Source organism: Nyctereutes procyonoides, unplaced genomic scaffold (assembly GCF_905146905.1).
Source record: "Nyctereutes procyonoides isolate TBG_1078 unplaced genomic scaffold, NYPRO_anot_genome, whole genome shotgun sequence".
Taxonomy (NCBI): Eukaryota; Metazoa; Chordata; class Mammalia; order Carnivora; family Canidae; genus Nyctereutes; species Nyctereutes procyonoides.
The window spans coordinates 44756853-44782181 of NW_026575030.1; the positions used below are offsets into that span (position 1 = coordinate 44756853).

The window sequence follows — 25329 nt, forward strand, 5'->3', positions numbered from 1 at the left end:
CTTCCTAGTCAACATACACACACACACACACACACACACACACACACACACACACACACACGGAAGCATGCAGACTTGGAGGAGGACGGGGTGGAGACGCGGTGAGGGAGAAAGGCTCTCCACTCCTCGCCGCTTCTGGAGCACAGCCTGGGCATTGCCTCCTACTCCGCCTTTTCTCTCACACATCATTCCTGTGGTTGTACCAGAAAAATCTAGAGGTGTTAAAGAACTGAATACAGCTTTCATAACTGTCTTCTGGAGGCTTGCCCACTTCTCTACGGAAGCAGAAGTCTATTACTTCTTGCCATTTTTAGAAAGGAGGCAATGTTTGGTGAAGACATCACTGGCAGTAATTCCAAGCATCTCTAAACACAAAGCCACTTAATAAAACGCAGTCCCCAATTTGGGAACGCCCTATACATGTACACAGTCCCCCGGATTCACCGTCCACACAGACTTTCCATAGGGAAATGAGGATTTCCCTTCTCTCCTTCCTCTCCATCCCACTCAGCCTGATGGGGCCTGAAATGATCTTCCCACTCCGATTTTCACTTCCATTGTATGAGGCCAGGTGTGCGATAGAGGAACCCACGGGGCTGAGGACAAAGAAAGAGAGTCAAGGAAAATCTCTTGTTTTCTCCCCACTGCGAACATAAAGCTCTCTGGTCCCCTACACAGTGGCACCCTCTCCACCACAACTCCATCGGCCTCCTGTCTGGCATGTTGTTCCTTACCTTAGGGCCCACTTGACACCATTCCTCAGGTGAAACTCTAGAAGCAGCCAGAATCAGGCCTTCCTTTGAAATGTGATCAACTCATAGTCCTCCAGGTGTAACTTTACCTCTAAGAACTAAATGAACAAATAACGTGGAACAAGAAGGGGTCTTTTACCTATCCACACCCTTTCCTCTTGTCATTAGTAAGCAAAATGCTTTGCAAAACGGACTTAGAGGTCTGTCTCAGGGATAGACCTTAAGGACAAAAGTCACTTCAGTCAAAATGCACCTTTCCAGATCTGATTTTTGAAATAGAAATGAAATGCGTGTCACACCAGCTCTTTGCCAGATCTAAAATCCCATATGATGCCCCGGTGGTAGGGAGGATGGAAAAAGAAACAGGTGGACTAACCTTGAAGTTTTCGAAGAAATAGAGAGACCAACCAAGAACAAAACTCGGTATCAAAATTAATAGCAGGACATTCTGAGAAAGAGGCAGAAACATGTATAGTCCTTGTTTCCAACCTACTGAGACCACCTCAAGGCCTGTCCTGTACTCCCTTAGGCTCCACCCTCTTAGCCCTCCCTGGGGTCTTTAAGACACAGTAGGGCCTTTTGTCCCCACAGACTCTCGAAGGGTCTGCTGCTGCCTTGGGGGCATCTACACCACCTTGGAAGTTTTTCCTTACAAACGCAGCTTCACACAGCAAGCCTAGAGGTTTTCTTTGTTCAATATAATGCTGCAGGGGGATCCCTGGGTGGCGCAGCGGTTTAGCGCCTGCCTTTGGCCCAGGGCGCGATCCTGGAGACCCGGGATCGAGTCCCACGTCAGGCTCCTGGTGCATGGAGCCTGCTTCTCCCTCTGCCTGTGTCTCTGCCTCTCTCTCACTCTCTCTCTCTGTGTGTGACTATCATAAATAAATAAAAATTAAAAATTAAAAAAAAAATATAATGCTGCAGGCATATTATGGATTAAAGTGACTTTAGTGCACTGGCCTGGAGCCACCATCAGCATTTCCAAACCTGCTTCTGTGGGGACAAAGAGTTCCACATTGACAATTTACAGTCATCTGGAAAACTGTCCATTCATAAACACTGACTGCCAGCAGTTGAATAGTACTTGTATTTTTTAAATGACCATTAACAGAATATAAAACGGGTGGTTATGGCACTATTTCTAGGCTTCAAATTAAAAGGTAACTAAAAGCTGCAATTTTAAGGCAGTCGAATAGCTTGTATTTTAGCTCAAACATCTGGCATTTGCATTTCATAACTCTTTGGAGAAAAAACTGGGAGAAAAGAGGGAGGGTAATAGACACGACGATGAAGCTCCGCTACTTTGCAATCTTAGGCTCTTCTGACAGTCCTTCGCTTGTTATGTCAGCCTTCTCCTGTAATTTACATATCCACATGGAAGCTGGTTTACTTCCTGTCCCATGTCGTGCCCCCAAAATCAGACCCATAATTGCAGTTCAATCACAGGCTAGAGAGAATGTTGGTATGTCTGATGTGTACCTGAGCTGTCATTATGCGACACCAGTAACTGCTCTCCTCGCCCAAAGTCCCCTCTCTCATACCCTTCAGATTCTGAACATTTAGGACCTACCTCACATGAATCAACACCCTCAATCTTTTTTTTTTTTGTGACATGAACTCAATACTCTAAAAACGGGCACTCATTCATATAGTAGTAGTCATGCAATTGTCCTAAGGAAGGGCTGCTGGAGATCCAAGGACAGGTGAGACTGTGCCTTCCCAGAGCCTGACCAAGGCTGGCTTCACCTCCAGCCACCAACTCAAATTCTTTCTCAAGGCAAATTCTCCTAGCATCAATATATAAACATACACACACATGCCCAAATGACACTTTCAAAAAGTAAACATCTCAACTCCCTACCGCGGCCTACCTCCTCTGGCCCTGACTCCCTCCCCCACATCACTGACAGTCACTGTCCCTTCCATTCTGTTGTCTCTGCTCACTGTGGTTTCCATGTCAACACGATCCCGCCCCAGGGCCCTCGAGCTGCGTGTCCTCTCCGCCTGGAAAGTTCTTTCTTCATATTTCTGTCTCACTGCCAAGTATCATCCAGGTCTTTGCTCACATGTTACCCAAGAGGCCGGCCTTCCATGATCATCCCATCTACATCTTACTCTGGAGTCACTGCCTCCATCATGTCCCATCCCCTCATCCTGCTTTATCGTACTTCAGAGTACATATTCTAGAATTTAATTTTGTACCCGCTCACAATTGAATGCAAACCCTATACAAGCAGAGCACATTTAGACATTCAAACTGCATTTGTTTGCTTTTTTAAATCGACCACAATACTTTGCATTTTTTGTCCTTTTAATAAGGAACAGATGCTTTTGTAAAACAGATATGAAATAATCAGAAAGAAAAGTACAACTCGTATCCCTACCCAAATACTATTCTTTCAGATTATTTCCTATGTGCATTTCCTCATATACACATATTTTTATGAAAAAGTAGTTCTCTTCAGGATTTTGAACTTTTTTTTCACTCAACAGTGATGCTTTATGGTCTTCTATAATGGTATACAGGTTTATACAAATTATAAAAATAATTTTAAAATTAGTCCTTTAAAAAAAATCTTAATTTTGTCATCACCTTTCAGAATTCAAACTGTCAGTTAAGTGACAGTCAAAATAATCAAATTTCTCTGCATTATAAATATTACTTCTATTCATTTATAGCTTTAATTGTAACTCTTCTCAAACAAGTTAATGCAGTTCATTCATCCTTTGGAAGATCTCTGCCAAGTCAGGATCAATACAAATTCTCTTGATTTTCACTCTTTATGCACAGATAGTCACCAGGTCTTAGTCTCTCTTCCCCTGAAATAGGTAATACATTTTAATATATAAAAAGATATAAAATGAAGTCTCTCTCGCTTGTTCCTTTCTTAAGCCAGTCTCCTATCCCCCCTGCCGCCCCGTTAACACAGCACAGAAACAGACTTATTTCACACTCCCCCATTTATATGGGAAAGGGAGCATACTACACTTAACGATTTCCAGCTTGCTATCATTCTTAAAGAAACTTGGAGATATTTCCTTAATGGCACATAAGAAGTTTTGTCATTCTGGCAGCTGTGTAATATTCTATTATATGACTGGACATGATTTATCACTTAGTCCACTTGATAGGACACAACTATTTCTTTTGCTATTAAAGCAACATGCCACAGCTAGCCTTGCATAGGCAATGTTGGGCCTGTCGGCAAACTGTTTACACCTGATGGAATTCCTACCAGAAGTGCCGAATCAGAATATGTGAATCCGTGCTACTGAAAGAACCTAAGGCTGTGTACCAGTTTATTCTCCCACCAGTCACTACTTGAGTTAGATACGGGTAAACTACAATTTTTGCTTATCAATTAGGTGGAATAGGGCATCTTGCTGTACTTTCCATCTGCACGTCTTTTGAAGGAGGTTGACCATTTTCATGGGATTAAATACAAATTTATAATTTGATATATACATTTGTTTTCCTTTTCCCCGTTGTCAGGACCACAAACTCTTTATCGTACAGAGTGCTGACCCAAGCCATCTGGGCAGACGTCCAGCTGCATGCCATTGTCTTTTATTTCCATTCCAAACCATTTTCTAGAGCAAGCTTTCTTTTATGGGTCCTCCTAAGTCAAGCAGAGGAAGCAATCACATAAACGCTGTAGTAGACTCTGAATTCAGGAAGGAGAATTTCACTCTGACTCTACCACAGAAGCTGTGAGACTTCTGATTAATTATCGGACTTCTCCAAGCCTTAAATTATAGTTCTGTAAGAGAGTGTAAACATACCTCTCACAAAGTCTGTTAAGGATTAAGTGAATGTATATTTTCAAAGTCCCAAGCACAGGGCTTGGGTCTGATTAGGGCCTTAATAAACGACAAATTAGTTTTGTTGTCACTAATCTGTTAGGCAAAACACACACACACACACACACACACACACACACAAAACCACAACAAAACAAAAAACCCCAAAACACTGGACTAAGAAAATAGTTATTTTACTGCTTTGGGGTATTTACTGCAATTAAAATTAATTTACTGCAATTAAATACCCCCAGGGATTATACATGGAGGGACAGTCCTGCTGGATGGAGTTCTACCATCGGCCATCACAACTGCCGACCAAACATTAAGAATGAGTTCTTTCTGGTTACAAAGCTTCAATTTCTTTCTCTGTCAGCACCAAGCTATTTTGTGTAAGGATCTCCACTCATATGAAATGTTAATTCCCAAGAGGATGTGCTTCTCTGCCTCCATCTAGAACTTGCCACATCTGTAGAGCCTAAGAAGAGCAAGAACAGAAGAAAAGCATTTCTATTCACATCTCCCTAATATTCTGGTTGGCAAAGGATGTTAATCAAACCATGCTCACAGAAAAGCTAATAATGTGGGAAGATATTTTGAAAGCCCCAATAAAGCTCTCATACGATAGCTGACAGCCATGAAGCAAGCAGTAAGCATGTTCTGAACCAAACAAGTCACATATGCCAAACACATTTTTGGCTTATGATGAGCTCATCTTGAGAGCAGAGATGTACATGTGTATCTCCTCTGTTAATTTATGACCTCTTTGAGGGCACTTCTAGTCATTCACTCATCTCTATCCCCACTGCTTCGTACCATATTTGACACACAGCAGCCATTCAAATTTAGGGAATGAACAGACTTCAAACAAATGACATTGTAAACTTTTATTTCATGCTGAACTTCACAGAAGATATCCCAGATTATTTTCCTCAGCTTAAATTTACACCAGCCTATGTTTTCTTACGACTGCCGCTGTATTAGCATTTCTGGCAATGCCTAGGCTGCTGTGTGTTTCACCAGAACTCTGGTTAAAAAATGAAATATCTTATCTTGAAGAGAACATTATTTTCCTCTTTACAAAATTTGTTAATATCCCCTTACATATTTTCCTCTAAGACAGAAAAAAAAAGGCTATCATTGTTTTAACACAGTTAGAAATTCTGAGGACATAAATTTATTGTAGGACAATGTGAGGTACTTGCGACTTTAACACTTGGAGTGTACAACTGAGCTTCAACCAAGAAACAGAGTCCCTAAATTAGGCATCTGGCAGACACCCTGTTAAACCCCAAAGATAGATATCTCACTTGAAAGATGATATATGGTTTCAACACCCTAAAAGAGTCTCTATTTCTACTCTACTGCCAAAAGTAGCTTCTGAGCGTTCGGTCAACCTGGGAGTTCAAGATTCTCAGAAAATACACACTGCTGAGGACTTCTGGACGTTCCCAGTCATCTTTATTACGAATGGCATGAACTAATGTGGTCCTTCAAGACCACACAGGTATCTCCTATTCAACTAAACTAATTACCAATTATTTTCCACAGTGCTTTCAAATCAATGAAAACACAATCACCATAGAAATTCAGAGAACAAAGCTCCCTTTCCTCACATACCTGATGCTGTGGTCAACACTCATTCTTTAACTTGAAGGCCAGTAGCTCTCATGCATCAGAGGCGCTACTGCCATTTTTTCTGAGAATATCGCCTGCACAGCGAACCATTAGCATGCTGGCTTGACCCATTCAACATCAGGTGTCAGGCAAAAATTCTCTGAACTTTAAAGAGAGAGCCAAACACTGTGTTGAGATCCCCCATGTCTCTAAATGCCTAATGTGGGGTGTACTACCTCCGGTTGAAAACCACTAATAAGTGCCTTCATGCTCTATCAACAGTGATACACTTCTCACCTGAGCTAGGTAAAGGGGACACCAAGATGAATAAGACAGCCCCTGTCCTTGGGCTAGAGAGCGTCTTACCTTCTTTCTCTCAATAACAATATACTATAACACTGAAAAAAACAGCCAAGAAGAGTCAATCTGAAATGGGCCACATTTCTGCCACCCATTCTGGAATAAAGTATGAACAATTCCAATTGACTTATATATTCAACTGTGTTCTGAATGAGCAAAGTTCTGAAGGGTGGTGAGCAAGATGGTGTGGAAAAAAGAACCATAGCTTTAGAGTCAGAGAAACCTAGGTTAAATCTCACCCCTGAAACTTACTACTCTCATGATTTGGGTTAAATCATTCTCCATGGGAGTGGTATCCTACCTCCCATCCACCTGGGTGGAGGTGTTTGAATTATCCCAATTACTGGAGGATGCTACTGGCAATTATGGGCGGGGTCATGGATGCCAAATGTCCCGCAAAGGACAGCAGAGTCCAGTTCCATAAAGCATTGTTCCACCCAAGATGCCAACAGTGTTCACCATTAAGAACTCTCCACCCTCAGTTTCCTCAATTGTCAGAACAGTGATAAGCATACCAACCTCCAAGGCTGAGGTTTAAATGAGAAGCTGCTAGTAAAAGTATCTAGCCCAGGGATCCCTGGGTGGTGCAGTGGTTTGGCGCCTGCCTTTGGCCCAGGGGGTGATCCTGGAGACCTGGGATCGAATCCCATATCGGGCTCCTGGTGCATGGAGCCTGCTTCTCCCTCTATGTCTCTGCCTCTCTCTCTCTGTGTGACTATCATAAATAAATAAATAAATGAATGAATGAATGAATGAATGAATGTACCTAGCCCAGCAATGTGTACAGTTAGTCCATCATAAATTTTAACTAGGAGTTAAAATATCACACAGAGTTCCTTTTAAACAGGCCCATCATGTGTGATGCAAAGAAACAAAAACAAGCAATCATTTTCTCAAAGTGGAGAACAATAGGCAGGTATCCTCCAAACTTCATATTCTAGCAAGTATCTAACAGGCTCCCACAAAAGTAGTCTGAACTTTAAGAGCCAAATACTGTTTAGAGACCTCTGTGACCTAGATCCAACCTTTCTTTCTCTCTGTCCCACTGATGTATATAGTTTCCAACAGATCATAACCTCCTATAGGCCTCTGCTCAACGTAGAACACCTGTTTCCTAATTCGGTCTTCCTAGCTAAGTTCTCTAATACAACACTACCAATGCCCTGAAGAACCAGGTAAAACTCCCTCGACCACGAAGCCTGCTCCCTGCTCTCCCTTACAACTTCTAATGAGTCCTTTACTTGTGTGCTCATAAATTGGGTTAAACATTATAGCAGGGACGCCTGGGTGGCTCAGTGGTTGAGCATCTGCCTTTGGCCCAGGTGTGATCCTGGAGTCCTGGGATCGAGTCCCACATTGGGTTCCCTACGTGGACCCTTCTCCCTCTGCTTGTGTCTCTGCCTCTCTCTCTGTGTGTCTCTCATGAATAAATAAATGAAATCTTAAAAAAAAATTATAGCAGTGACTCTCAAATTGGGATCCACAGAACTCGGAGTTCTCAAGTTTCCTATGAAAACTTCAGGTTTTTTTTATTTTCTACATAGTCTAAAATAAATATAAGCACCTCCGAGACCTGGTCAGTCACCCAAGAAGAATACTAACGAGCAATTCAAGTGTCCATACCTGAATCTGCATATATAACAGTGTTGATGTTAACAGACCTTTTTTAGTTGCCAAAGGTTAATGAGAATAGGATAGCAGCAAACTCAATACATAAATGAGGTGTTCACACCAGATGAAGCCCAAATAACTTAGAGCACTCCATAGAAGCAAAGGCTTTCCTATGGCTCAAATAAGGGAATATTGGAAAACCTGAGTCATGGCAGAGCACAGTTGTCCAGTCACGGCAACCACCAAAGACCCTGTGCTTGTCCCAACTGGTATTATATGCGTTTTGTGAAGAGCCAAAAAAAGAGTTTTTAAGATAATGCGTAAAAACTGACTTTTAGGGGATCCATGGGTGGCTCAGTGGTTTAGCGCCTGCCTTTGGCCCAGGGCATGACCCTGGAGTCCCGGGATCAAGCCCCACATCAGGCTCCCTGCATGGAGCCTGCTTCTCCCTCTGCCTGTGTCTCTACTTCTCTCTCTCTTTCTCTGGGTCTCTCATGAATAAATAAATAAAAATCTAAAAAAAAACAAAAACAAAAAAAAGCAGTTTTACTGGACATATGGTTATGCTTGATTTTTCATTCTGTTCTTAAGGAATTCTGTTAAGTCCCGTTTTGTATTTGTACATGCGTAAGTTTTATAGTAAAATTCACATAAGCAACACTGGGAGTGCAACTAAGGAGACTGTACAACACAAGCTTAAGGTCTGAGAGAATGCATTTCAAGTACACTGAAAAATCATTAAGCAGATATGAACCCTTAATGTTTTTTACAGGTTGCAGGTATAGCATCGGACTTGAATACTTGTTCATTAACTGAAAAGTAACTTTGGGCAAATTCAACTTTTTTTAAAGTAAAATGGGGACACTGATCACAAAGATTCGTCCAACCTCAACTGTAATACTGTTAAGACTATTTTGATAAATTCAGTGCTAGATACATGAAATGTACTGATATTACTATTTTCAAGTGGTCTTTTCAGTGTCTTGTACTTTCTTGTGAGAAAGGTTCTTTTTTTTTTCAGTCGTCTTAACATCCCTACCAGTCAGTCACTCCAAGCACCGCATGTCTGCTGTTGGGGTCACCAGTATAAAAGGCAAACTGGGCTCCCATTAAGACTGCAAATTAAACAGCCAATATACCCTTTCATTTTGAAATAAGAGCACGGTTCTTAGATCTAATATCGCAATTCTGTTTCCAATCTCGTTAACACCAGGGTGTTGTGTTACTGGGACACCGGGTACTAAGAAGACTTTTCCATTTGTTTCATCAAACTTCCAATAAAGGCTTTGTGTGTAACTCACGTCCTTGAAAAAAGAAAGATTCGAGCTCAAATCAAACGCAAAACACCCACTGAAGGATCACCTGCTGCCCCCTTAACATCTGGAGAGTTCTAAGAAGCTGAGGACAAAAGGAGTGTTCACAGAAGCAGAGTCACGAACCTCGGCGGCGGCGGCGCCCACCTGGAGATAGAGGGTGACCACGGAGAGGTGCTAGGTGGGCGGAGGGCCAGTTGCCGGAGCGGCTGGCCAGGACCAGAGACCGAGGAGATTAGAGCGGGGCCTAGCAAGCCCAATTAGGGCAGCAAGGCGAGCGGCGTTTTCCGCACGGTTCTGTTCGGAGCCCGCAACTGGCCGGCCTGCTCCTAACAGCGACTCCAGGTCTCCGTCCGGTCCGGCTCGCTTCGAAGCCGCCTCCACCTCACACGAGGTGGGTGGTGCCCGAGCGCCCGCGGCGGCCCGGCCCGGCCCGGCCCGTCTGACAGCCTGGGCAGCCCGGCCGGGCTTCGGCACGTCTCGTCAACTGCTGTGCTTACGTGTAACGCCGGATTTTACGCTCTCCCGAGACGGGGCAACAACAGCTGGAGCCTCCGGGAAAGCTGGCCCGCGACGGGCGCTTTCCCGACGGTCAGAGCGGGGACGCTTCGCCGACGGGAATCAAACCTGAGACCCGGCGCTAAGGAGCCCCGCTCGGCTTCCTGAGGCGGCTTCCTCGGAGGTCCTCCACCAAGTCTTTCAAGCCTGAGGTAAACACGATTTTCTAGGGAAGCGTCCCTGCCATCAGCCCGGGCTGCACAATTCCGGGCAGGCTGGGAGGGCAGCGAGGACAAGCCTCTGCCCATCACGAGCTAAAGCAAGGAGCGGTGCTCCCCGCGCCCCTCGCGGCCCCGGAGCGGGTGAGGCGGCTCGGGAAGACCGTGTAAGAGCACGTCCACTCCCACAGCCGGTGACGGAGGCGCCCGGGCTGAGGGGCGGGCGCGCTTCCCCGGCCGCCCGGGCCCCGCTGGGGAAGTCGAGGCAGAGGGTCCCGCAGGGGCGCGGGGCCGGCCGGCGCGGGCGGCGCGAAGTACAACTAGCGAGGCTTCCGTGTGCCGACCGAGTCTCGGAACTCACGGTCACGATTCTTTAAACTCAAAAAAAAAAGTCATTTTGAGGGAATCTAAGCCGGACGCCGGCCAAACAGCCGCTGCGGCGGCGCCTTCCGTGGGCTCCCGAGCGGGGTCGCGTTCCCGCCGGCAGGACGCGCGGAGCCGGGACCCGACCACGTCCGGGGGGGGGCGGGGGGCGGGGGGCGCCCGGCCGCGGGGCAGCGCTTCAGCCCGACCCGGCCGGGGAGCGGGAGCGGGGGCGCGACGGCGGAACCGCGAGGAAGAAAGGAGAAGAGAAAGTGGCGCGGGGCGGGGCGGCGCGGGGCGGCGCGGGGCGGGGGGGGCGGGGGCGGCGCGGGGCGGGGGGGGGGGCGGGGGCGGCCGGGCCCGCGCGCGCCCCCGACGTCCCCGCGGCTCCCACCTGGCAGCGCCCCGGCCTGCGGCGGGCGGCGGGCTCGTCCCCGGCCTCTCGTCCTCGTCCTCTGCCTTGTCCCGGGAAGGGCTTCGGGGAGCGAAGAAGCGGGAGAAGGTGTGCCAGGGGGCGCCGCCCCTCCTCCGGCCTCCGGACATGTCCCCGGCGCGGCGGCCGGCCCGGGGCGCTCCGCGGGCAGCGCGCGAGGCGAGGCGAGGCGCGGCGCCCGGCGCCCGGAGCCCGGAGCCCGGAGCCCGGCGACGGCAGGACGGACGCGGCGCCGACCGCCAGCGCGGCTCAGCCCGGCCCCGGCGGGAGCGGCGCGGGCGCGGCGGCGGCTTTCCCTGCGCGCCGGCCCCGCCCCCGCGCCCAGGCCCCGCCCCGCCCCGCGCCCAGGCCCCGCCCCGCCCCGCGCCCAGGCCCCGCCCCGCCCCGCGCCCAGGCCCCGCCCCCCGTCCCGGGAGGAGCCGGAGGCCGCGGCCCCGCGCGGCGCTCGGCGGGCGGGGTCCCCGGGGGAGGCGCACGAGGGCCGCGGAGCCTGGGGGTTCCCGCGCGGAGGAGCTCGGGCCGCAGCCCCCTGGGCTCTGCGCGCCGCCCTTCCTCGTTACTGATTTGCCTTCCGCTCTCTCTGCAGCCCGGGAGCGAGAACAGCGCTCGGACTTGCTTGTGACGCTGCCAACTCAGGCTTGAGAGCTGAGCCGGCCCGGGCCGTCAGCGCCCGCGGCCTTCCAGCCGGCCCCCCGGGTGCCCGGGGCGCGCCCCAGGGCGCGGTCCCACGGGAGGGTGGGGCACAGGCGCCCCGTAGGCCTGTCCGCTCGCCTCTCGTTCGGCCCGGCCCGTGCGCAGACCCGTCCTAACCCAGCGGGGCTTTACGTTTCTCACACTCCGTGTTGCAAAAACGACCCCGACAAAACACAAGTGACCTGTTGAGATCTTAGTTCTTACTTGTTAGTTACACGGACTAACTGGAGTCTGGAAAGCCGCGTCTGAGGCTGCTGCGCGCGGGCACAGGGGCCCCGCCGCCGGGGGACCGTCCGGGTCTCCGTCCGGGTCTCCGTCCGGGTCTCCGTCCGGGTCTCCCTCCCTCCGCGCCTTCGGCACAGCGAGCCCGCAGGATTCCCGCCTGCATCTTCACGAGTTTGGCGGTAAACGTACGTTCACGTCCACCTGGGAAACCACCATCACCATCTACGCCGTAGACCTTCAGAACTTTCCTCCCGCCCCTGTATTATTTGAGAACACTTACTGCCTTCTTAGGAAATGAAGGGCACGATACAGGGTCGCTACCCGTAGGCACGAGGCCGCAGGCACAGCTCTAGGGAGAACTCAGTGTTCCTAACGGGAACTTCATCCCCTTTGACTGGGAGCTCCCTGCTTCCCTCTCCCCCAGCCCCAGGGAACCTTCATTCCACTCTACGATGAATTTGGCTTTATTAGACTGATCGTCTAAGTGGTAGCGTGTGGCGTTTGTTCTTCTGTGTCTGACTTAATTTCACTAATACAGTACTATGGATTTTTAAAGGTTTTGTTTCTTTTTTATTTTTATTTTTTTTCTTTTTTTTTAATTTTTTTTATTTATTTATGATAGTCACAGAGAGAGAGAGAGAGGCAGAGACACAGGCAGAGGGAGAAGCAGGCTCCATGCACCGGGAGCCCGACGTGGGATTCGATCCCGGGTCTCCAGGATCGCGCCCTGGGCCAAAGGCAGGCGCCAAACCGCTGCGCCACCCAGGGATCCCCTTGTTTGTTTTTTAATATACCCTAGTGGCTAGCACAGAAAACACGGAGGCCCCTCCACTCCAGGCGGGTTTTGTTGTTGTTGTTGTTGTTTATTTGTTTGTTTGCTTGTTTTAAAACGAAATTGCTCAGGAGACCGTGTAGAAATCAGAGATACTTACAGAGATCTCAGACATTTACTTGTATAAAAATTGTCTACAAGTAAATGAAATGTCCAAGGCAGTTTTGGGTAGGGGAGGAAGGCACCTTGGGGGGCATCCCTCCCCCAGCTTCGGGGTGCTGGAGAAGAGAAGGTTGCTCTGAGCAAAATGGACATCTCTAAGCCCCAGTTCTCTCAGCATCAGCTGGTGGCAGCTGAGCTTCCCTGCCATCCCATAGCTGCCTCCTAGAAGCACTCCAGCCCCTACTAACTGCTGCAGAGCCCAAGACACTCACCCTAATTTGTTCTGGCTTTGATTCAACTCGCCAAAGTGAAATCAGCCCAGTTCCCTTCAGCTTGGATTCAAGACTTACCAGTGCTTTCTCATTTAGAAATATTTCCTCCTTCTCTGTGAGTCTGAGAAAATAGGGAAAAGCTAGGATAATACATAGGACAAGTAAAGTTCCCAATTCTTGCCTTATTTCAGGGGAGAATCTCCCTTAAATACCAACTTACTAGAAAGCCCAGAGAACATGAGAACAAAGAGATTAGGAAGCAAACTGTTCCCTCCAGCTAGAAGGCCCAGAGAATAATTATCTCCCCAAAGGAATGTTAAGTGACTACCAGATGTGTCCCCAACTGTACTGTGAAAAGCGGGCCCTATACCCTAATGCCCACCCAGCAGGTGGATTGTTTGGGATGTCTTCCTGGGGATAAAAGTGGGTGGGATCCAGCAAGATTTAGTACTGAATTATGCTTTTAACTAATAATAATAGCTTTCTAAGAATAGAATTTCTCTGAAAAACAGCTCTCAAGGGAAATGCTATGATAGCCATATTTCTTCCGTAGCCACTATCCTGGATAAGTGAGAAGGCATTAGAATCGTCATGTGTAAAGTCTTTAATAAAAACTTTCTACAGTGTTGCTGAGGATAATATAAGTAGTGGAAATAACACTACTGCTCCTCTAGCTAGAATCCCTTCTATTGATGAACAGCTTGTAAAGGTCTAAGATATTACAGATGTTATTAAAGGTCCCAAAGTTAACAGTTGGGCCAATAGAGATCTATGATAGATTTTTTTTTTTTTCTCAAAAGCAACTACTTCATGAAGGAAGCAATGTCTAAGGATACTCGAATCTCCACTCTGCGGTAGAACAAAGCAGTACTTTGAATGAATTGTAAATACGAATTATGCCCTGCCTCCATTAAGGAAAACTCTATGAGAGATTAGTTTAAAGCCATAAAACAATGACCCCTGAATTTTTTTTTATCAATTTACTTTTCTAGTCTTTATCAGTTTCTAGATATCCTACATCCTTATGTTCTGACACACAGTAACTTCTGAATACTAAGTTATTAGTATTCCTTGCATTAAGAAGTCTGTAAAAATGAGTTTTAGAGTTGTGAGGATGTCAGAGATGACAATTTAGCACAGTTGTCCTCATTTGCTCACTCATTTGTTCCACAGACATTGGCGAAGGCCTAAGGTAGAAACTATCTACTGTGAAGCTGATGAAGCTGAAGTCTCAAGGCCCCTCACGGGCACAGTCTCTTCCAGTATGAACCTGGAAATGTGATCACATGGTCATGTGTTTCTGTGAAATTTATACAAGGAAATGTTTTAAGTGCAATGGATAAAGATCACAATTTCTTTCCATTTGATTCCCACCCCACCCCCCAGTATCATACTTCTGAACTTGGTAGTTGTTGGATTTATTGGGGGACATTTTGGCATCTTCTGGGGAATTTGAGTAGGAAATATATTTAGTGTAGATTTAGTGAGGTATATTTATATGGTCGTATCTTCAAAATTTAGTTATTGCTTAAATTCCAGTTTGTCTATTGTGCAGCTCATTAAGCATTATATCAAAGATGCAAGACCAGAGGTCCTATTAAGATATAAACAGATCCCAAGACCCCTGACACTGAAAATATGCAGATAGTAGAAGAGAGACAAGATTTAAAATGTATAATAGCAAAAAGGGGACTGTGGAAAATTATTCCAGGCATCCAAAGACAAAACACAAGAGGAAGAATCCCTTCTAATTGATGTAATTTTTCTCATAGCAGTAATACATTCAATAATGCAGTACAGGGGTTCTTGGGTGGCTCAGTGGGTTGATCCTGGGGTCATAGGGATCCCTGTTCAACACGGGAGTCTGTTTCTTCCTCTCCTCCTGCCCTCCCCCACACCCCAACCTGCTCCTGCTCACTCGTGCTCTCTTGAATAAATAAAATCTTTAAAAAATAGTGCAATGTATACAATTTTTATAACTGTAAATGCATCAAATTTTTTATATGAAAATAATGTAACATAGAATTCATCAGAATTTTTTTGTAGGGCACAAACCTGTAGCAGTACTACAGTGAGTATATGGGTGGGAGTGTTGCATGTTTACACGGCCCTTCCATCAATAATATCCTCAACCAAATGTATAGAAAATGATATTAGAAAATCATCATTAGGGCACTTGGCTGGCTTGGTCGGTAAAGCATGTGACTCTTGATCTTGGGATCAGGAGCTTGAGCTCCACGCTGAGTATAGAAATTACTTTAAAAAATTTAAAATCATTGTCATATGATAGGCTACAAGAGAGTATACTATCAAAATTAAAAGAAAAAGTAGAGGTATGCTAAGGAGTTAATGGAAAATATATTGGTTTTCTAGATTTTGTGATGTCTGTATTGTTAGTTGAGTTTCTTTTAAAGATTTTACTTTTGTCAGAGAGAGAGAGAGAGTGAGTTGTGGGGAGGGGCAGAGAAGCAGACTCTTCACAGAGCAAGGAGCCTGATGTGGGGCTCTGTCCCAGGACCCTGGGATCATGACCTGAGGCAAAGGCAGACGTCTAATCAACTGAACCACACTGAACACCCTCAACTTTTTAAAATTGGTAATTTGCATGATTTTTTTTCACTCATTGATTTAATTTTTCTTATTTTTAAATCCCTTTTTCTTTAAAAACGACCCTCAAGTTGTAAAAACCTTGAGATACCTCCAAACCTGGATCTGTCCCTAAGTGCCAGCTAATGTGTCAGATGCATGCTCATTCTTAGAGACACAGGGATGAGTAAGATACTTTCCCATAAGGGGCAAGTTTGATATGGGTAACAGATGAGCAAAGGGGTGTAATAGGGATATCTTTCTTGGAGCATGCATATAGGATGGACACCCCTAGAAGGTTCCAGGAAGGTTCATAGAGGAAATAACTGCCAGTATACTCTCTTGTCTCCACCTCCTGTGACCACTGTGACTTCCACAAACAGACCGCAATTCAATAGCTTATTCGATACATGAGAAAACCTGAAGTTCATCACAGTGTGGTTCCCAAAGCATAAGCAATAAACTCCTCAAAGGCATGAGAATAGACTAAAAGTGCTGATTTCTGAACCATTTAAACAAGGATGCAAGTGTTTAGAAATGCTAAGCTTCTTGTTCTGAAAAGTCCACCAAAGGGATAAGCCTCTGTATATATCTTAGAGCACAGTATTTACTATGTGGCAGGTGGCCCAGGAATATTAAGACAGCTGTCAACATCAAGGAGAGCACCAGCCCATGAAAAGCAAGCAGATGGGTTGGGGCACTTCACGAGCTGCCTCCTAGAATAATAGCTTTGCGTGGCCAAATGAGGCAATGTCATGCTGCCCAGGGCAGCAAAAAGCTATTACTGGATGTAAACGCTCAATTAGGAGACGGGGCGGGGGAATATCCTCCCCTTTCCTTTGTTTGCAGAGCTCAAGTTTTCATTAAGAACCACAACAGCAAATAAGAAAGGGGGGAAAATGTTACAATTTTTTATTCTGTTATATCCTGATTATCATGGTTTGTAACATGGGAAAATGCCTCAGTCTTATTGCTTCAATGAGAGCAGATGGTAAAATTTTTAAGTAACTGGTTTTCAGACTTCTATGGGATGCATGAAGTTTTATTGTGTTGTCTGGCTTTTATTTCTAGAACATGTGGAGATTGAGATCTTTCAAACACACATCTTTCAATGTTTAAATTAAGATGTGTTAGTCTGACCTAAATTACATTTACTCTTTTCTTCTCTCAATATGATAATTGCAAAGAGAAAGGAGTTCTTTATAAAAATACATTAACAACTCAATATTTATTTCTCCAACAGTGCAAAAGTTGGTAATACTAAATCATTATATTCTAAAAAGTATATGAATAGAAGAAGGATTTCTTTGGCAAACAGATTATGAGATGTATTCCAAAAAAGTTACTTATACCAATTCATTTCAATGTGTCTTTGGGGTCAAATGCTATCTAAAATATTAACTTTTATTAATGCAGCCTTATAAACATGACACACATAATGGCTCAGAATAAGAATTTACTATGGTATGAGAGAATTCCTATATTGCTTTCCCTAAAATATTTATTCTGAACACATAAGCTAGGTTCTATATTGTGCATATCTGATATACAATTTTAAATGGAGCTATTCTGTAAAAAATATTTATAAATTTCTGAACTGCACTATATTAGTGTTGATCGCAAATTTTATTAGGGCTTCATGAAACAAAGCCTAAAAGTAAAACAGGTGATTGGCTTGTGAATTGGCTTTCTTCTTATTAGGAACATACATGTCCCAGAATCCTGAGTTCTCTTACTATGGATGCGTTGGTCCCATTTTAATTTGTTGCAAATGGTTTAAAAAACAAGCTATAGAGGCAGCTGTCATTGTGAGCAAATGTGTTGATTAGAGAGAGAAAGCAGCTGGAAATGATACATGCTGTCATATAAGATGAACCATTTTTCACATTCTGACTTTACCTCACTCATAATTGAGATTATTTCATTTACATGAGTTTTCTTTGTATAGAAGTCTATTGCTTCGTTTATAATCTGAGGTGATGAAGTATTGAACGTAGCACTGAATAAAATTTGACATACTTATCTATGGAAATCTTACATGATCTATTATGAAATAATATCATTGACAATCTTTCAAAAATTTCATTTAAAAATACTGTTATACTGCTCAATGTAGTAACAAAAAATCTGTATGGAGTTTATAAAAGCAAGTGTTACTGTAGTGGATATAATGTCTCAATATCTCCATTTTGAAAGATTTGTATAAATTCATCAAACTATAATTTAACTGGCTTTGCAAATAATGGACAAAAGCATCCTACACCAAATATTTCCATCAGTGCATCTTTGCAACTGGTTTCCTTTCTCATCTCTTCCAGCCAACTTTTTACCGGTGAAGAGAAAAAGGAGTGACCTTCAACAAAGGTAAAACAGAAGTCAAGATGTTACAATGGAATATTTTGACTCAAATATTGAAGTAAAAAAATAATTCTCATAATTGATCTCATATTATTAATCATTCTTAAATATTAACTTGTCTATAGTCTATCTTCTATTTTATTTTTCTTTCAGCTTCTCAAATAAGCACTTCTTAAGCACTTCTAGGTAGTCTGTTTCCTTATAAGTCATTTGATTTACCTCTCATACAGGTAAGTAAATTCACATACTTTGAATTATCAAGTCTAGGAAGACAATTAAATGTACAAATGGTTTTTTTGAACTTTACAGCTGGTATTAATTTAAGTGACGCAAAAAATGATTCCATTTCCATCTGGTTCAACAGGAACTCCACTTCAAATGATCAATCATGTATATCATCAAATGAAGTAGCTAACCACACCACAGTGTAGAATTGGTCTCTATAAAACTATCAACCACATGCAGCCTGAGGGGAACGGAAATTAATTTACTCATTTTAAATTCTGCAATTTTCATTCCATGTCTTCCTACCACTTATGTACATTTTGTAGGTATATTTGGTCTGGATATTTTTTTTTGAAGATTTTATTTATTTTCATGAGGGACACACAGAGAGAGAGAGGCAGAGACACAGGCAGAGGGAGAAGAAGGCTCCTCACAGGGAGCCTGATGTAGGACTTGATCCTAGGATCCCTGGGTCATGACCTAAGCCAAACCCAGGTGCCCCAGTCTGGATAGCTTAAATAAAACACAATCTAGCTTAGAAAAAAAATCTTTAAATAAAATTTAACAAGTACCTATTTGTTGGCAAAACTCCTCCTTAGTTGTCCAGGAAGGTAATGAGAAAACTTTAAAAAATTTACATATTTACTAAAAAATCTATTAACCAGCCTACATTTTGGAAAAACAAAACAAAAAGCAGGAAATTGGAAAATTCTGAAATTTGTAAATAGAATCTAAAGATCATTGATCTGATACTCATTACTCTAGTGTTACCTGCTTCAAACTTTATTAGGAGATTTGGTGGGAGAGATACATACTAAAAAAATAAAAGAAAGAAAAATAATATCTCATTTACAAAAAGTCATTTTATAGTCTTCTTCCCACTCAATTATCTCTTACTGAATACTTCCAGGTCCTGTGGTGACTGGATTATGACACTATGACCTACCATCAAGAAGCTTCGTCTCAGAGAAGGAAACAGAACTAACCAAAAGTTTACAGATTGTACGACAGCGTGATAAGGGAAACATGTACGTGGGCAAAGAGAGAAGACAGCGCCTAACGGTGTCACTTGGGCAGGCTGTACTTGGGGTCCAGGACAGAGTTCACCGTCACAGATCCAGAAGTACAGATCGCAAAGTCCTGTAAGGACAACCAGTTAAAACACCTACTGACACATATTCATATTAGAAATCTATATTAGATAAAATTAGAGAAATTTGTAATCAATCAAATTTATAATTAGATGAAGTCTATATTAGATAAAAAGCAACATCAAAGCCCAATAGGAGTGCACAGAATACTGGGCCAGCGATAGATGTATCATTAACATATATATTGTGTGATTTAGTGAGAAAATATTGCAGTAAATGGGTGCTACTACATTATGAATCATCAAATACTATGTGTAACATAAGAATATTCAAGGGCTTTGGTATGCTAATATGAAACTACCTTTAAGTGAACTCTGCTGCATTCTTTAGAGTCATTGCACAATTAAATGACAAACATAAGGTATGAGAAATATGCAGGTAGAGAAACTGGTACACTGATTCTAGCATGACCTATATAATTGGAGTTTACAGCTGCCAATTTTTGCCCAAGGCAGGTCAGACCAGTAATTCGGGCAGGAGGAGTCTAACTACTAACCAAATACCTAATTTAGGACCAAAATCAAGTGTATGCAAAAATTAGTTTGACTTGTTTGACATTCTTATAAAAATTGTCTTTCTCATAGCTATTACCTTGGATTCACTCTAAAAGTTGTCAAGTCAATGTTATTAACTATCGTGAAATCCAGAAAGTTACCTGGTCCAACTTTATGATTAGTGGTTAACATGCTTTTTCCTCCTCTAAAAACTGGTAGCAGTACTGTATTTTCTAATATTTTATCTATAAATTTGAAGAATTCTGTAACTCCTATAATAAATATATCCACATTCCCCTAAGGTTTGCAATTATCAACATATTCAGCTAGTCAATTTTATATGAGTGAAGCAATTCCAGACTTTCTTTTTTGAAAATAAATTATTTATCTACTGTATTCTGTTCTGGTTATTCTCATGGAGAATGCCATTTGCTTTATACTGCTATTTCATATAAAATTCTTTTTATCTACAGATAATTTTTATTTGAAATTATTTCATACTTACTGAAAAATTACAAGAGTACAAAGAACCTTTCATTTAATGAACCATTTGAAAGTATGTTGTCAAAATGACATCCTATCACCCCTAGTTTGATATGTTTAATAAACATGACCGTTGTCCTAAAATCCTAAATAACCAAACTATAACCCTCAAAATCAAGTTAGTGTTAATAAGTGCTACCATCTTATCCTCAGACCCCATTTGTGTTTTGCCAGTTATCTTATTAATGTCTTTCATAGCAAAGTGATCCAATCCAGGATCACATATCACATTTATTTGTCATGTCTTTGTAGTTTCCCTCATTCTAGAAAGGTTCCTCATCTCTTCTTGATTTTCAAGGATGTGACACTTTTGAATGTTAAGGGAAAATTTTTTGTTTGGTTGGTTTTGTTGGTTGTGGATAATGGAGACATCTCTCCATCTGGTATAGCTGGTGTTTCCTTATGGTTAAGTTCAAGCTATGATTTTTGGCAAAAATACCACAAAAGTAATGTTATGTTCTTCTTGTGGCTGGTGGTACATGATTTTCATTTGTCCAATTATGGATGATGTTTACTTGGATCAGTTGATGAATTCCATTTTTATTTACTGGCATTTTAATATACCTCTTTATATTTTTAAAATAGTTGCTATAGGGATTATAATATACATTCTTAATTTACACTGTCTACTAGAATATTCTATCACTTCATGTACAATGCAGTTTTACAACTGTTTAGATCCTTCATGATCCACCCTATTAGTTATACTGCAGTTGCTATGTCATTTGTATGACATATACATATATTATAAACCCCAGAAGAATATGCTACACCTTTTGCTTTAGACATTTACATGTATTTTAAGGACATTAAGGCCAAAAAAAAAAACTTTCATATTGACCCAAATATTTGCCATCTCATTGATTTTTATTGTTTCCTGAAAATTAGTTTTCCTTTAGTACCATTTCCCTTCAGCCTGAAGAACTTTCTTATGGTAGTGCAGAGCTGCTGGTAAAATTTTTTCTTAGTGTTCTATCTTATCATTCTGGATTTTTTTTTCTTTCAACACTTACTACAGTCTCTGGCATAGATCATTTCTGATAAGAAATCCACAGTAGTTTGTATTACTCAGTATACAAGGTTGATTCTCTCTATCCAACCCTGGATATTTCTGGAATTTTCTCTGGTTTTCAACAATTTGCTATCATGTACCTAGGGGGTTTGTTCTGTATTAACACTGTTGGGGGGTTTGCTGAGCTTTTTGAATCTATAAATTATGTCTTTCATTCAGTTTCAGAAAATCTCAGCCATTATTTCCTCAAAAATTTATCCTGCTCCATTCTCTTTCCTTTCCCTGTGGGACTTCCAACTACATATATGCAAAAAATACTTTTGATATTATTCTATAGGATCCTGAGGCTCTGTTTGTTTTTTTCCCATATTTTTCTTTTTCTCTTCTCCATATGGGAAAATTTCTATTGATCTAGATCTTCAAGTTTGCTGATTATTTCCTCTGTCATTTTCATTCTATGGTTAGTCTATGCAGTGATTTTTAAAATTTTTCAGATTTTATCTGAATATTTTTCAGTTCTAGAATTTCATTTAGTTTTCTTTTATATTTTCTATTTTTCTGCGGAAAATTTCTATTTATAAGCATTTTCCCCTTTATCTCATTGAAATAATTTACTACAACTGCCTTAGAGTCATTATCTGATCATTTCATTTGCGTCATCTCAGTGTTGACCTCTATTATCTTTTACTTTGAAAACGGGTCATAGTTTTCTGGTTCTTCACATATCAAGTAAATTTGGATTGTCTCTTAGATATTTTGAATGCTGTGCTGTAGAGACTGAAGATTTTATTATGTAATTCCATTTTTACTTTATAGAGACATTAAGTTGTTAAAACTCACACTGCAAACTTGGCCTTGCTGATTGTAGACAGCAGACCAAATCTCAGTTCATCATTTTAGTCTAGTTATAATCTGCTTTGAATCTGCCTTGCTTGTTCCTGGTTTGGGACTCAGCCAGACACTTGGGAACATTTATACCTAGAATTTTAGACTCTATTGTCTGGATCTATCCTTTACTGGATGTTCTTCCCTTCACTTTGCAGTGGCTTTGGTTGTCCTAAGCTCTGTCCTCTTTTCTTTAGGGCAAAAATATGGCTGGCATTCCATCAGAAGCTTAGCAGTCCAGGGTTTTAGTTATGACTGCAGCCTGTTCTCAGACTAAAAGTCTCAAAATAGGGAGGCACTTGGCTCTTTCACTTGGTAGAACATGTAACTCTTGATCTCAGGGTTTTGAGTTCAAGCTCCACGTTAGGCATAGAGCTGACTTACAAAACAAACAAACAAACAAACAAACAAACAAAAACCTTAGGGCTTTTTTCTTTTTATCCCATCACCCATGGGGTAATGGAAAACTCACCCCATGCAGTGCCACCTTCTAAGTTCCAACTCCCCTCCAAAATACACCTACTCCTGTTCATTCTCAAGAACCTTCACATTTGTGGAATTTTTTGTTGCTGCCCAGCATTTTTAGTTATCTGTAGGAAGGTTTGTCTATCAGAAACTAATATCCACTACATCAGAAGCATAATTCAGTCCCAACCTATTCTTAAGACAATGAAAAAGATCATATGTAAAAGATCACTAGCTTGCTTCTCATGGTTGGAAGCTGAAGAATATCTTCAGGAATAGAAATGAACATATAAAAATAGTTAAGCACTGAATAGTATATTTTGTTTAAATTAACACAGTATTAACCTTCACTAACATTCCAATTTTATTTCCTTATTATGCTCCCAAAATATGTGAACCATGGCAAAAATTAACACGTAATATTGGCTTACCTATTAATTCAATAAATATGGGCTTAATAGGCACCATGCAGTGTCCTTAGGCACTTGAAATGCAGTGTTTGAACAAATGTCTGTACTCATGAGGTTTATATTCTAGTGTGAAAGACCAACAATGAATATATATATGTATATGTAATAATACCAAGTCATGATAAAATAGAATAAGAAAAAATACAGCAGAATAGAATAGGGGAGAGGGATGGATTCACTGGTTTGAATATAATAGAGATGACATCTCTCAGGGAGTGACTTGAGTGACATGAGGGAGTGAGGCATGCAAGGATCCAAGGAAAGGCATTCCAGATAGAAAGAATATAATGGTCCTTAGATGATGAAGAATTTGGCTCATTTGAGAAATAGTAAGCTGGAGTGCAATAAGTGAGAGCAACTAGGTATTAGGAAGGAGGTTAAAGATATAGGTAGACCATGTTAGGTACGAACTCCAGTAGGCTCTGGTAATATTTTGGATTTTATCTGATGGAAGCTATTGAAAGGTTAAGGATAGAGTGATAGATTTTATTCTTTAAAAACAAAAATGGCACTAGTTGCTATGTAGGGAGAACATTGTTGTTGGGGTAGAAGGGGAGCAGAGGAACTAACTAGGAAGGGAGTTTAGAGGTCCAGACAGGAGTTATGGTAGCTTGGACCAGGGCAATTACTAATGGAAGGGATGTGAAGTCAGATTCTGGATATATATATATATTTTAAAACAGAATTTGCTGATATACTGAGAGAGACATGAAAGAAGAAATTAGATCTCTTCTTATTTTAATTATTATGAATTTGATCATTGATTTTTGCATAATGGATAATTTGCATTCAGGGTCATTTTTCTTACTTTACTATGCTATCAATGAACCTATTTTTACTTGCTGATAATGCACTAATGCAAGTTGGTACATAGAGGACAGTCTTACTACATTCATCTGCAAATTGAATGGAATGTTGATTATAATGGATAAGTTCTGATTTTGGCATGTATATATAACTTAATACTGTGATTACTCAATTCTCCCACTTTTGTTTATATACTTTACTGTAAATTTTATAATCAAATACAACACACATTTTGCCTTAACAGCAAGAAATGAAATTATCTGTACTATTGAAATATAGCTATTCCAGGTTTTCAAAATGTGCATATGTGAAATAAAAAGCACAAAATTAAAAAGATTATGTAAACCTCACTAACAGTTTTAAATATATTGGTATTCTCAGACAATGAGTGTTCTATATTAGGGTATCACTTATATTAAGTTATAATTTCTAAGTAGAAATACAAACAAAAATCTGTTAAATTTATTTTGTAAAAAATCATCTATTTTTTCAGTGTCCTAAATCTGTCTTGATTCAAACATATACACATACATGTGTGTTACGCAGAGCCATGTTGTCAAAACAGTAGGAGAATAAGAATACAATACTATGGTGTACTACTTGTTTTCAGTTTCTTAGGTCTAACTTCTAAATAGTTCATTTTACCAGGGCTGGTCAAGGCCCTAACCCCAATCTCCCAAATACTGACTGGTTGCCACAAAAAGTTAGTTTTACAATATAGAGTGTCTTCTAAGTCTAGTAGCAAGAATTACCTAATAATTCAATTAGGATCAGGAGATAAGAGAATATGTAAATCAAAGCAAGGTCCACTCAAAGCCTAGAATCCATTTCAAAGCTATGGAAGTTTTTTTGTTTTGTTTTAAAAGAACCAGCTTTTGGTTTTATTGATTTTTCTCTATTGTGTATCAATATTCAGTATCATTGGTTTCTATTCTAATCTTTATTACTTCTTTCAATCTGCTTACTTTAGGTTTGCTCTTTTTCTATTTAACACAGAAACATAGATTATTAATTTGATATCTTTCATTTTTTTCTAATTTAATGCTATATATTTCCCATATACAATGCTGTCAGCTGACCCCCCAAATATTGATATAGTGCATTTTAATTTTTGTTTAGTTATAAATATTTCCTAAATTCCCCTTAATCATCCTTTTGACTTATGGATTATTTATAAGTATGTTAATTTTTAAGTGGTGATTTTTTTAACGTGTTATTGGTTTCTAATTTAATTCTTCCATGG

General features: G+C 41.7%; 1 protein-coding gene and 1 long non-coding RNA gene across 7 annotated transcripts in view; one reads left to right on the forward strand and one right to left on the reverse strand.

Annotated features, from left to right (window-relative positions):
* The window catches only part of CRYBG3 (crystallin beta-gamma domain containing 3), a 103901-nt gene extending 92730 nt beyond the window's left edge, over positions 1-11171 (reverse strand). For 3 of the 4 annotated variants that reach the window (XR_008663237.1, XR_008663236.1, XM_055316046.1), the window contains exon 1: positions 10928-11171. Coding sequence is in view for 2 of the 4 variants with exons in the window: in XM_055316046.1 (XP_055172021.1) it covers positions 10928-11076 (149 nt within the window). In the remaining 2 variants the exon portion in view is untranslated. The remainder of the gene's footprint in view (positions 1-10927) is intronic. The other variant, XM_055316045.1, reaches the window with a different exon arrangement.
* Positions 5365-20317, forward strand: LOC129503741 (uncharacterized). Of its 3 annotated transcripts, XR_008663240.1 has the most exons (4): positions 5365-10164; positions 11553-12069; positions 17995-18040; positions 19170-20317. It is a non-coding gene; the product is annotated as an uncharacterized LOC129503741 (long non-coding RNA). The 3 variants fall into 3 exon arrangements; XR_008663239.1 differs by lacking the exon at positions 11553-12069; XR_008663238.1 differs by lacking the exons at positions 17995-18040; positions 19170-20317 and having other exon boundaries at positions 11553-12439.
* The last annotated feature ends 5012 nt before the right edge of the window (positions 20318-25329 follow it).